Genomic DNA, 12,448 nt, shown 5'->3' on the forward strand with positions numbered 1-12,448 from the left:
GTTACTCTTCCTCGGAGCAGAGCGCGTGCGATGGGAGTTACAGAGGAGCCTCGCCTCTGAGGAATTGCAGGGGAAGCTGTTGGAATCAGAGCACGAGCTCCACAAATCTCTTTTTCCTCGGTGGTTTAAGTGTCAGGGCACTTCTTGAGCTCATTTCCCAGATAAATTAAAAAACCAACAGGACTTTAAGGCTTGGGAGCTTCTCAACACCTCCGGCGCGCGTTGAAGCAAGGCCCTGCGAGGCAGCGGGGTGGCTTGCCAGGTGATCAGAGATCTCGATAACTTTTCCTTTCCTTTTCCTTTTACGTTAGAAAGGGTTGTATAACCCAACTGTCACGGGAAGCATTCACCTCTTAATTAAAGGGTTATTCCTGGAGACAAACTGGCTCGGTTCTTAGTGTTCTCCAGGCACAGCTTCTCCTTCCTTTGTACCGTTTTTCTGCAGACGGTGAGGTTAATCAGTCATTTGTTGCTTTTCATTCTGCTCGCATGCGAAACTTCGAAGGGATGTTGAGTAATTTTAGCCTTACGTTTCAAGGAGTTTTGCTCGGGGACTGTAAAAATGTATTTTTATTTTCTGGTAGCACGGTTCGAAATCCGGCGCTGTCCCGCGTGCCTCAGCTCTGCCGCGCTGCTCTCCGGTATTCTTCGGGCAGAAAAATGGAGAAAGGGAACTGCGGGCGGCTCAAACCTGAGCCTGAGGTGGCAGGCAGGTGGGCAGCGTGTTTCTCCCGCTCAGTAATAGCAATTTGAAGTTAGGGACTGTAATAATCAAACCAATAAATAGGAAAATGGGAAGACAAAACCCCAGCGCCTTCGGGACGCGGTGGCACCGCGCTGGTGGGGTCCTGGCGCTCTCCCTCCTCCTCCAGCCCGTGGCTGCGAACACGCAGCACAGATGAGCAGCTTCTTGGAGCTAGACGCTCTCTGCCCTTCGATTTATTTTTTTTAGCAGGAGTTTCTAAGCGTTTGTTATCTCGTAAATGCTTCCAGGACGCTTCGCTGTGCCTCCTGTACCCGTGCTGTGGTGGAACAGGTCGGCGCGCGCGGCTGTCGCTGCGAGTGGCGTCAAAACGTTGGCTTTTGATGGGTTTTAACACGCCTCATTATCTGAGGCTGGTAAAAGGAAAAAGAGGAGCCTAAATTGCGAGCAGGAATGCTTAGAAAACGCGGATTGCATTACTCATAAATAATGGAATGCCACCCAGAGAGGTTGCTGCTGCAGAAATACGGCAATTCAGGATTTCTGGCGTAAGGAAGGAGCCCGGTTATTGCAACCAACATCTCACTGTAATCTTCCCTATCTACTTTTTTAATTTAGAATTAACTTGTTCCTCGCTGGTGCTCCATAGCTTGGGCCTCTAAGGCCATGTGGAAGCTGGGGGCCCTCTGAAAGGGAACCTTTTTTTTTTTTTTTTTCCTCCCCTCTCTTTAGAGAGCTTTCTGCAGGCTCCAGCCAGGGGATGAGGTCTGTGAGACAAGTCTGCCTCGTGTTCCTGAGCTGGAGTTTCAATCCTCTGTTCCCTGTTAAATCCCCTGTCGTGGTTTGTAAGACCAGGTATTCACCCATTCAATGAGAGATTTAGAACTGATTTATACCCAAATAAACCTATTCAGTGCTCATCTGTTCATAGTTTTTAATTTCCTAATGCTGAAGCCCGCAGTAGGAGAAGGGATAGTTCCTTGCTGGAAGCTTGGTGCTGATTTTTGTTCCTCACAGAGAGGATCACGTCAGGAGATCTGCATTTTCTCCTAGCATCCTGCTGGAAATCGAGGGTGCTTCCTGCCCTAACACCACCTCACGTTCCAAAAGCTTTGGTTTTCCCCAAAACGATTTTATTGAAAGAGTTTGGAGGTTTCAGTGCCTGCGCTTTCAGTTCAGGTGTTATTGTGCCTGGGTCCCTGTCTGGTTGCCGGATTCAGACTGTGTTTTGGGTGCGAGCCAGACAGGATCTGAGCTGTGCAAGCGCCATCGGGTTTGGGTCTTTGTAGTAAATCTGTACTTCTACAGAAGAGACTGTCGTGATTCAGATCCTGCCCGAGCCATTGGGGTACTTCCACGTTGGTCTGGCACGTGGTCTGATCTCGGAAGGAGTTTCCAAGCTCTGGATCCGAATCCTGACAGCCACAAACTTCAGAGGTTTCAGCTGGAGTCAACGCTTCCGAGGTGCCGGCACCTCCACCTGGACCCAGTTTGTGTCCAAGCCAGAAACCTTGGTCTTAATGTTACTGCAGGCTTCAGCCCTTTGAGCAATAGTATCGGTGTGAGTTGTTTTCCCCAGTGTTTCATGAATAATACCTGCTCTGTTTTAGCCATTTTTTGCTTTTTGATGAATTAATATTGGGGGGGGATGGATCCCAGCAGGCTCTTCCAGCGTTGAGGATGCTCATGAATAATGTCACCAACAAATGCCACGAGCGTTTTTGTCTGGAGCAGCAAAACCTCTGCCCTCATCCTCTGCCATGCCACAGCACTGTCCTAGGGGTTTCTCATCGCTTTGGATGCGGGGTGTTTCTGAGGGGGTCCCAGCACGTTTGGGCAGCGTTCACAGAGCCGAATTACATCTTGCTCCTGTTTCTAGCAGGCTTTCCCAAGGGAGCCCTCGCACTGCCCAGAATTGACAGCAAAATCAGCCGAATGCCTCAAAACGATTCACGAATGGCACAGAGACCCACGCCATTTATTTATCACCCCCTTGATTCGATTCCTCTGGGCCACAACCATTCCTCTGGGCACCCTTTTTAACCTTATCTACATTTCAGCAGTTGTCCTCGTGTTTCCTATGGTTATAAACCATGGCGTGTGTGATCTCGTAGTAAGAAAACCAGAGATGGAGACACTCAGATGTCTCGTAGTAACTCTTCACATATGCTTGTATCCCAAAAACATTCCGGGAGTAGATTGTGGCGCTGCCTCTACTCATGTCCTCGTACCAAAACGAAGGAAAAGTTTAAGAGAACAGATGCCTGGAACAAGTTTGGCATAAGCATGGAGTGTGAGGGTGTTTTAAGCGATGCCTCTTGGTTTGTGTTTTTGTTTCAGTTTAGGGCTCGACGCCAACCCCCCCAGAATTTTTGGGTAGGTTTCTGGGTAGAGCCAGGCAAATGTTACGGGGGAACTCGGCTTTGATGCTCACCTCTTCTCGGTACGAAGCCTCAAGATAGCGCAGCTTTTTCCAGGAATGGGGGGAGATTAATCAAAAGACAAATAAGATGTTTTTACCAGCGCTTGACATTTCGACTCTTCTATGAAAACGAGTGGGCAGGAATTGCTGCCTGCGTCACTGAGTGGGAGTGGAGGGGAGAACTTTTGACTGATTTGGTCGAATGCTCAGTAAATCATGACATTTGTGTGATGAGTAATTTGAAAACTCGAAGCTACTTGGACTACGAAGCGTGTTGTTTTTGTTGTTTCCTGAATGGAAAGAGGTATTTTGAAGGGGCGATACTGGCAGAGATTGCTGAATGCAGACCGTGTTTACTACTGCGCTGGGTTGTATAAGCTGTGAGTAACCGGGCACTGGAGCTGAGGATTCCTGTCGAAATAGCACAAAATAAATGGAATGGGTAACGGGTGAGATGTAACACTTTACCAGCTAGAAGCCTTTAGATAACTCTTGAAATGCACCTCTCTTAATCCGGATTTTGATGGTTTCTCTGAGCAGCCGGGGGTGTTTGTTTCTGAAGTCTAATTGAGGAAGGCTTTTACGCTTCTAGCGTCTTAATCGGAGTCTTTCCCCTTCTGGCTGACCAAATTTATCAGTGGGGTTGTACAGGAGGTATTGGTTTTGTTCTTCGTCTGTTTTCAGCCAGCACAGTCCAAGAATAACATCTCCTCAAGCTGTGCTCACAATGAAAGTAAAAGTTTGTCACAAGCAGCACAGGTCCAGAGCTGCAGCTTTGCCATTTCTCAGGTGTTCAGAAAAGGCACCTGAAAACTGGTGGTTTAATGCCAGGCTGGCTTTCCCCAATAATAGTGTTAGGAGGAAAAGCACACGTTTTTGTCGGTTTAGGACGTTTCCTGATCTTACTCATGCTAATCACATCAGCTAAAACTGATCAGTAAGAAAGCAATCCAGCGGTGAGTGGAGGGGATGGAGGGAAACAGGGCACGCGTTAGCTTGGAACTTGGTGTTCGTGTGCTGCCTGATAAAGCTCATCTGCCCTTCTTCAAACGTGCCAGCCCTGATGCCTGCCTGGCCTTGCGTGAGTTGGTTCAGGGAACTAAAACTGAAAAAGAAAGTTTGTTAGTAAGTCTCGATGGGAGACCAGTACCTGCCAATCTTTAAACCACTAAAATGTGAGCAGGTGGTACCTCTGCAACACAGCTTTTTCTCGTGCCTGTCTCCTCATCTGTCGTTTTTCTCTTTTGCAGGACCCGTCGGGGCACAGCCCCTGCTCATGGTGCCCAGACGTCCTGGCTATGGCACCATGGGCAAACCCATTAAACTGCTGGCCAACTGCTTCCAAGTTGAAATCCCAAAGATTGATGTCTACCTCTATGAGGTGGACATCAAACCAGATAAGTGTCCTCGGAGGGTGAACAGGTAAGAAGGTGAAAATTGTCTCCTAAATTATTCTTGCGCTGACGTTTTTAAGCAGAGGGACCTACTGGAGTAAATGCTCAGACTTTTTTTAAACTACACAGACTGCATCCATAGAGCAGCTGAGAGTTGTGTGCTGCTAGGCTACGTGCAAGTTCCCGCAGCTCCCTGTGAGGTGGGTGCAGAACCCACTCCAAGTTCTTCCAGTTGGGCTGTGTGCTATAAAGTGGGCCTGCAGGTAGTGGGCACAGTACTTTGTGACTGGTTTGATGGCAACCTCTATTCCTCAGGGCATCAGAAATACGGTGTAACTATAGGCCATGGCTCTTTTTAGTAGAAATACTGGCTCCTAAATCATTTCCAGTAGCAGGTATCTGCTCCTGTGGGTGTTTTTGTCCTCGGTTGATACAGAGATGCACTGCAGCACTGGCTAATTCCCAAACTTAATTTGTATGGGATAGGAAGCCAGTGTCTGAAAGCCACCTCTGTAGGTGTGGGAGGAGGCAGGAAAGCTTCTGCTAGGAGCAGTGGTATGAAAGTGCTGCAAACAAACTAGTTTTGCCCTTGTCATAGATATTTCATGGAACCAGCATTTTGTTTTTGAAATGATCAGGCTTGGTTTGAGCTCCATGTGTGTCCTCTCTGTTAGAGCATTTTGTCCAGGTCATTTTACCTCATCTTGATTTCACGGTCTGCTGAGTCTTAGGTCGATTAAGTCCCTTCCTACTCTCTGTACTCCTAAATTGCTGGTTAGATGGGAGAACATTTCCATGCTCTGATCCCCACTCATTTGGTCATTTGGTGATCCAACAAATTGCCCATTTTAGATTCTTGATTCTTCAGCGTTACCAGATTGCTTGTATAGCTTTTTATATGTGGTCTTGGTATATTTTGTCCTAAACTTTATAAACTTTGATAGCCAAAGAAGCCCCTTTGGAAAGTGCTTTAAATTGGAAGTCTGATATTGTAGCTATATATTTTTTTTTAAAGATCACTACCCTTTGTATCTCCTGTATTTCTCCTCTACGTTGAATAACGTTTTAAGAGGAGTTACTTCTTAGTCTCTTGTGAAATCCATTTCATCAGTTAGAAAGTTTAGCACAGCTGAGAAGCAATCTTTTCCTCTTTCATCTGTGAAACCCTGGATTTTGCCTTTTAACAACAATCTGTTGCTAGTGCCTGATTCTGGCTAGTGATTTTTCCCCCTGCTAGTTGAAAACTGCAGCTATGAAGTCTATATAAATGCCTACATCAAATAAGAATTAAAAGGAAACTAATAAATTGCTAAAGTTGGGGTATAATAGTCCTGTGTGAATTAATATTTAATATAATCTCACTGTTATGAAAAGTTTCTGTATTGTTGAATGAAGGATGCTTGTGAAACCATGGGCATAGGAATACAAAGAGAATATAAACTGCTCTAAACCGACTTACTGATTTGCATGACTTTCAGATAAATGCCATTTCATTTAAATCTATTGGCTAAAAAGCCTTTTTTTGCATGGAAATGTGGGATTAAAATAGACTAAAGGAAGCTTTAAATCAAAGCTATCGGAACTCTGATCACTCATGCAGTTGAGGTCTCTGATTCTCTGTGTAGTAAGTTTTTTTTTTCATTAAAAGCGGGAAAACTAACTACTGATGTTTGAAAAGAGTGAATTTGAAAGAAGTTGTTTTAAGATAGCAACTGGGCTTGATTTTTTATTAAAAAAAAAAAATAAATATTTCCCTTTCATGGTCCTGCTTGGAGGGTAATTTCAAGCTTGCCTCCAGAATTAAATCTGTTTATCAAAGCTTGTTGTAGTTGGTTATGCTTTAGATAAATGCTGTGCCTTCTGAAATTTTCAGCTTTTGTGGAGAGAGGCAAGAGTATTTATTTTGTAAAGTAGTTCAGTGTGAAATTGTAGATATTTTTGCATACTGACAATGATTTCCTGAAGGCTGTTTATAGCTGATACACCTTTGCATACCCTTGGTCTCAGATTATCTGTATACATTGCTTCTGACTTTTGTAGGCTAGCGAGTGTTTGTTGTTTCTCAGAAGTGCTGTTTACAGGTTGGAAATGATTCTCAGTGCCTTTTGGATGAGGTTTCTCATTCATAAATGTAATTTGTTGAAGTATAGGTGTAGCTCAGATGCACGTGTGACTTTGTCCCATCAACTTTTTATTCTATTTCTTTCTATTTCTAATCTGCCTTGTTCCTTATTCCTGTTACCAACAGGTAAAGCAGTTTTCTGGCTTTTGTCAAGGTTAGCTAAGAAGGCCAACTGAACACAGGCAACTTAAGAAATTTATTTAATAGTCACGTTTACAAATGACAGACTCAATTTGTCTTAATGTGATAGCAAACTGACTCCTAATATAATCTGCAGTTTAAAGTCTGAAAGCTGAGGCTAAGTTTTCCGTGCATGTTGTTTTATTTTTTCCCCAAACTAGGGAACCATAAAATGGGTTAGTTAAAACTATTCCTACTTCACCAACTTTAATGCAAGTAACAATGTAGGAGATGTTAGTTAAGAGCTGCAAGAGCTTGGATAAATGAGCCCAGTAAAAGAACATGGTATGTGCAGAGTAAGTGCCTCTGAGAGAGCTGTGGGTTATGCAGAGAAGAATGGCTTTTGTTAGTCTAAATTGAAATCAGCGTGCTGGACTATACATCCTTTGAAGAAATTTCTTAGAAATACATTTTTCCCTTTCTCTCCATGCTGTGACAATTACTGCTGAGAAGTCACTGGGTTTCCATAGGCTCAGCTCCTGAAATAATTTCTGACTGATGTCTTGGCTGCTTGGATTGGGAATAAATAAGGTTTTTAAGTCTAATTGTTGAAGGTTTTGCTGAACGGCTGCTGCTTTTAAAAGTCACCTGCACCTTTGCTAGCTTTAACTTGTGTGGAGGCTTTAAAAACTCAAGTTTTTCTCGTTTCCTTTTCCCTTTCCTCGGCAGTGATGTTCTTCACCACTGTTTCCGCTGTGTCGTAAAGTGGAAAGCGGAAGGCAGCAACGCCTTGCCTTGAAGCTGCCAGTCTGTGTGAGAGCAGGAGATGGCTCTGGCATGAGTTTTGTTTCCCAGAGCCTCTTCCCTGTCCGTTCTGCTCCGTTCCTGGTCCCTAATGTGCATCCATCTGCATTTATCGTGGGTTGTGCGATGGAGCTGGTGCTTACACAGAGCTGCTGATGCACATGGAGCAGAGGGCATAAGGGAGTGGGGTGCCAGAGCATTTTGGGATTTGGGGGCACAAGGACCTGTGTCAGAGCATAACCGAGTACTAAGCAGACACGTTAAAGCAGCTTTAATATGCTCTGCTTTTTGCCAGTGGAAGGATTTGGATGTTGAGACTTGAGTAAGTTTCTCTTTGCCCTCTCCAAGTCCCAGCTGAGAGGTGAAAGTGCTGCTCGCACCCTGCTCGAAGAGGAAGCTGGTGTTTGTTGTCTGAGTGCTTTAGGCTAATGTTGCCGGGTCAGGAAATGGTATGAGTAAGATTCTGCATTACAAACATGCTAGTTATGTGCATGCTTAAGAAGGAAAGTGTTTAACTTCTGTGGAATAAGGGAATTATGACGCATCAAGACAGTTTACAGTGCCACTGAAACAAAGAATCCCCAAAGAGCTCAAAACGTGAAGGCAAGGTTCAGTCAGAGGTATTGCGAAAGCCTCTTTGCACCTGATGTATCTACTGCCTGTGTCTAGGAGACTTCTTTAACATGAAATGAAGATTTGGTGGTTTTTTTCAAGTGTAATTTCAGTGTTTGTGTCTCTTTACAATGGGTTCCTATTTTCTTATTGCCATCAACTCACAGTAAAGTTCGGAGAATCTAACTATGCAAAGTTGATCTTTACTTGATTTTATTGTAAAATCTTAGATTGTTGATGACAAAGGTAAGACTTTCATTAGGCCACCTCATCTTTATATAAAATGTAGGCAGAATTCAAAACTTATCGGTTGAGGAGCAGATGTGTGTTACTGGGCACAGGGTGCAATGTATTTGTATGGCTTCCGTGGGCTGGCATTGCTCTGCGCTGGGTTTTCATAATCGCTTGTGGGTTTCTTCCGAGGGAATTGCATCCTTGCTTTGTATATAAAGGCTATGGAAAGGCCTCAGCCATTTCTGGTACTTTCTGCAGTGATTTTAGCAAAATTACTTGCTGGTACTTGAGCATTTGCACTGATTGCGATTTTATTTTGTAGCATTTTTCTGTTACCGTAGCTGCAGCGTGCGGAGCGCTTTGGGGGAATATCGGTGGGTGTTGTATAATCGACTCGAGCGGTGTGTTTATTGAAACTGCCTCAGCAAAACACAGCGTGTGTGGGAGCCAGTTCCAGCATGAAACTTCTCTGGAAACATTTTCAATGTAAATATCAACTTTTCTAGGGAGGTGGTGGACTCAATGGTGCAGCATTTTAAAGTGACAATATTTGGGGACCGTAGACCAGTTTATGATGGGAAAAGAAGCCTTTATACAGCCAATCCGCTTCCTGTGGCCACTACTGGGGTAAGACAACTGGAAAAAAACACTGGTACTTTAACAGCTGCTTAGAAAAGCAAAAGAAACAAGCCCAACTTCTAATATTACTGAATTCAGAAAATATCGTGAGGTATCTGTGTTGAAATAGTCCTTTTAATGTATTTTCTGTAAATCCTAATATATGTAAACGCATTACATACATATTACATAAATATATTACATATATAGCATGTTGTAGTTGCATTCAGAACCTCCCCTAGAATTTAGTCATCTCTCTCTACAGCGTAATCTATTAGAGTTTTACAGACTGTAATGAAGCTTACAATGAAGTACTATTAATAAATTAAACTGCAGTTTCTTAGGAATGAAGAGTTTTCTAATTCAAGATGACAGTTCCACGAACCACGTCTACAGTTCCCTTTATGTTGTGCATTGAATTATGTACTTCATCAAATGTGCTATATCCTAATTATCTCCGTTTTTGAGTCTCTGGCCTATTTATGGGAAGGAGTGAGAATACCTGTCCATCAATCAAAACGAATGGAGTCTTGGTGTGTGTTGTTAAAAGCAGATCCTGAGATCTGTCCTTTTGCAGGGACAGCAAATAATGAAGTATTTAGTTTCAGTCAAGACTTCTACATCCAAAATATATTGTGTCTTAAGGATGTTTGGTGCATATGTAGTGTTAGTAACTGCATTTAAGCTGTCAGACATAACTTCTGGATAAATCTTGCAGTCCAGCTCTTATCTAGGTGTATTTTACTATAGGTATCTAACAGATTAATAGGGAGCTTTGAGGCACTGATACTTGTGAAGTAGATCCTCCTTTCCCAGCTTTCCAGTTCGATAAATACAAAGTAGATGTTCCTGCTCCAATACTGCCTCTGATTTCAGGTGTTAGAGGTGACAAACGCATCCTAGCAAACTCAAGAATTAAACTACTTTCTTTTTTCCCCTCAACCACCCAGGTGGATTTGGATGTGACATTACCAGGAGAAGGTGGAAAAGATCGTCCCTTCAAAGTGTCAATAAAGTTTGTTTCTCGGGTGAGCTGGCACTTGCTGCATGAAGTTTTGACAGGAAGAACCTTGCCTGAGCCTCTGGAACTAGACAAACCTATCAGCACTAACCCTGTTCATGCTGTCGATGTGGTGCTACGACACCTACCCTCCATGAAGTAGGTTCACTGTCTTCCTGCAGTCTGTCTTTACCTGAAGTATCCCCCTTGGGAGACCTTCATCCCTGTTTTTTCACAGGTGAAAAGAAAAAAATGATCATTCCCTCATGCAGCACACCTGATTAGTAGAAGCATGTATTTTTGTAGACGTTTAAACTCCAGAGCAGGTGATGTGTTTGTTTGGAAAGCTCAAGAAACAGGAGATGCTTATATTAGGTCTTAATTGAAAGACGGAGAGTTTGCAGTATGCTAGAGCACTGCTTTCACATTTTCTGTTCAAAATGAGCCAAATGTTTTGTACCTGGTGACTATCTAAAAGCATGAGTCTCTAGTTCATTGATATACCCATCAATGGTGCATGGTTCTCATGATTTAAGTACATCGTTGAGACTAGATCCTGGCTTAACCATGGCTGTTGTTAATATCTCAGAACCCTGAAATATTAGAGAAGGTCCTATCAATTTTTGCCTTACTTGGGCCTTGGAATTTCCTTTTTGATTGCTGGCTCTACCTTTCACTGGTGTTTTTTGTTGGGTGTCACTGACTCTTAGAAATGATCTGTGGTTTTGTGGAAGCCAGTCTTCTTCAGCTACCCAGATCCTAAGGAAATGTGAAAGACTTGTGTCTGTACTAATGCCTGTACCTTTAAAATGTAAGGAAGCATGGAGGTTTGTGAACTTTTCTAGTCAAAAAGCATTAGTTTCTCTAGTTCTTTGTTACCACTGCAGTTTTAATGCAATGAACACAGATGTAATAAAACGTTCACTAATAAAACATGCAAAATGATGTTTGAAGGTCAGTCCAGTATATACAGTGCTGTTGTACAGAATCTGTGCTGTGATGGAAGTTATGCTTAATAAAGTGGAAGATCAGAAAGGAGAAGTTGATTTGTTTGCAAAAACTAGTGGACGTTTTGTCTAAATTTACAAACACTGCAATGGAAACACCAGCATTCAGTGTATTGTTTAAACTTGACACTGATCCCAGTGCACAAAATGCCAAAAAAAAGGATAATGCCGTGTGTTACGATCTCTTAAGACAGAGCTTTTTATCTTATATTGGGAAAGTGATAGCATAAATGTGTGGTCATCTTTTTTGGCTAGGTATACCCCTGTGGGCCGCTCCTTTTTCTCAGCTCCGGAAGGCTACGATCACCCCTTGGGTGGCGGCAGGGAGGTCTGGTTTGGATTCCATCAGTCTGTTCGGCCTGCCATGTGGAAGATGATGCTCAATATTGATGGTGAGTTGGGCTTCGGAGTGGAGAATAAAGATCATAATTCTTGCCTCTAAGAACACAAATAACCTTGAAATTCAGTCTGTTTACTGTCACGTGCTTGTGTTTATGATACCTAAAACTTAGGTAGTAGATTAACTTCTGCTGCCTTCTGTACAGAAGGATATAGTAACCGGGAGCAATCCGCACTAATTTCTTGTCTTTTTTGTAAAGAACAGTTAAAATAGGTTGGGGTATTTTGCTAGAACTTGTACCAGAATAAGCAAACTTCCAAACTTTAATCTCTTTGTGTGCAAGGGATTTTCATCTGAAAAATACACGAGTCTTGTGGCTAGGTTTAAAGATTTAGTGTTTGTAATATCCTTATAAAATGGAACGTAAACTGGAAAGGCAATCTGTTGCAGAAGTTGTAATGACAACAGTCCAGTGAGATTGTAATAATAAAGTGTATGCATGCATACTTTGTCTTGAAAGGCCTAGCATAGCTTGTTTTCATATTCCTGTGTTGGTGCATCTACAGTTAGACAGACAAATTGCGTAAGAGTCTTTGTGTGGCTGTCCACAGTAGGTGGTGTTCAGTGCTTACAAGGAAACTGTAAAGTGTATCACAAATACCTATGTAAATGGGGCTAATTAAGGTGGGCTTTCTTATGCTAAATCAGGTCTGCTTTGCAACACTTTATTGAATGTACTTGAGATCGGCTGGTGCATGTGCCAGACTCCTTGTGCCTGTAGGCACTCCGAGGCTGCCTGGTAGCTAAAACCCCTATTGCAAAATGTCAGGGTTTGAGATGCAGGTGCTGCCGAAAAGTTTCAGTAATTCACGTTCTGTTCTCACTGCCTGTTTGAAATGCTTCCTAAAACCAATGTAAATAGCCTGACTTCTTGAACTTTGTTAAACACTCCAAGTCAGGTTGTGTGTAGAGTCTGTCCTAAAGCGTAATGAAAATGTCACGTATTACTGAGCTTTCAGAACAAAAATGTGCATGTCCACTGCCGTGCTTTGCCTGAACTGTGGATGATACT

The 12,448-nt window shown here is 43.0% G+C and overlaps 1 protein-coding gene across 1 annotated transcript in view; it reads left to right on the plus strand.

Annotated features, from left to right (window-relative positions):
* The window catches only part of AGO3 (argonaute RISC catalytic component 3), a 38,390-nt gene that overhangs the window by 2,272 nt on the left and 23,670 nt on the right, over positions 1-12,448 (plus strand). The window contains exons 2-5 of the mRNA XM_084497163.1: positions 4,376-4,547; positions 8,918-9,038; positions 9,980-10,188; positions 11,292-11,428. Coding sequence (XP_084353289.1) covers positions 4,376-4,547; positions 8,918-9,038; positions 9,980-10,188; positions 11,292-11,428 — 639 coding nt within the window. The remainder of the gene's footprint in view (positions 1-4,375; positions 4,548-8,917; positions 9,039-9,979; positions 10,189-11,291; positions 11,429-12,448) is intronic.

The sequence above is a fragment of the Aythya ferina genome (assembly GCF_964211825.1).
Source record: "Aythya ferina genome assembly, chromosome: 24".
Lineage (NCBI taxonomy): Eukaryota > Metazoa > Chordata > Aves > Anseriformes > Anatidae > Aythya > Aythya ferina.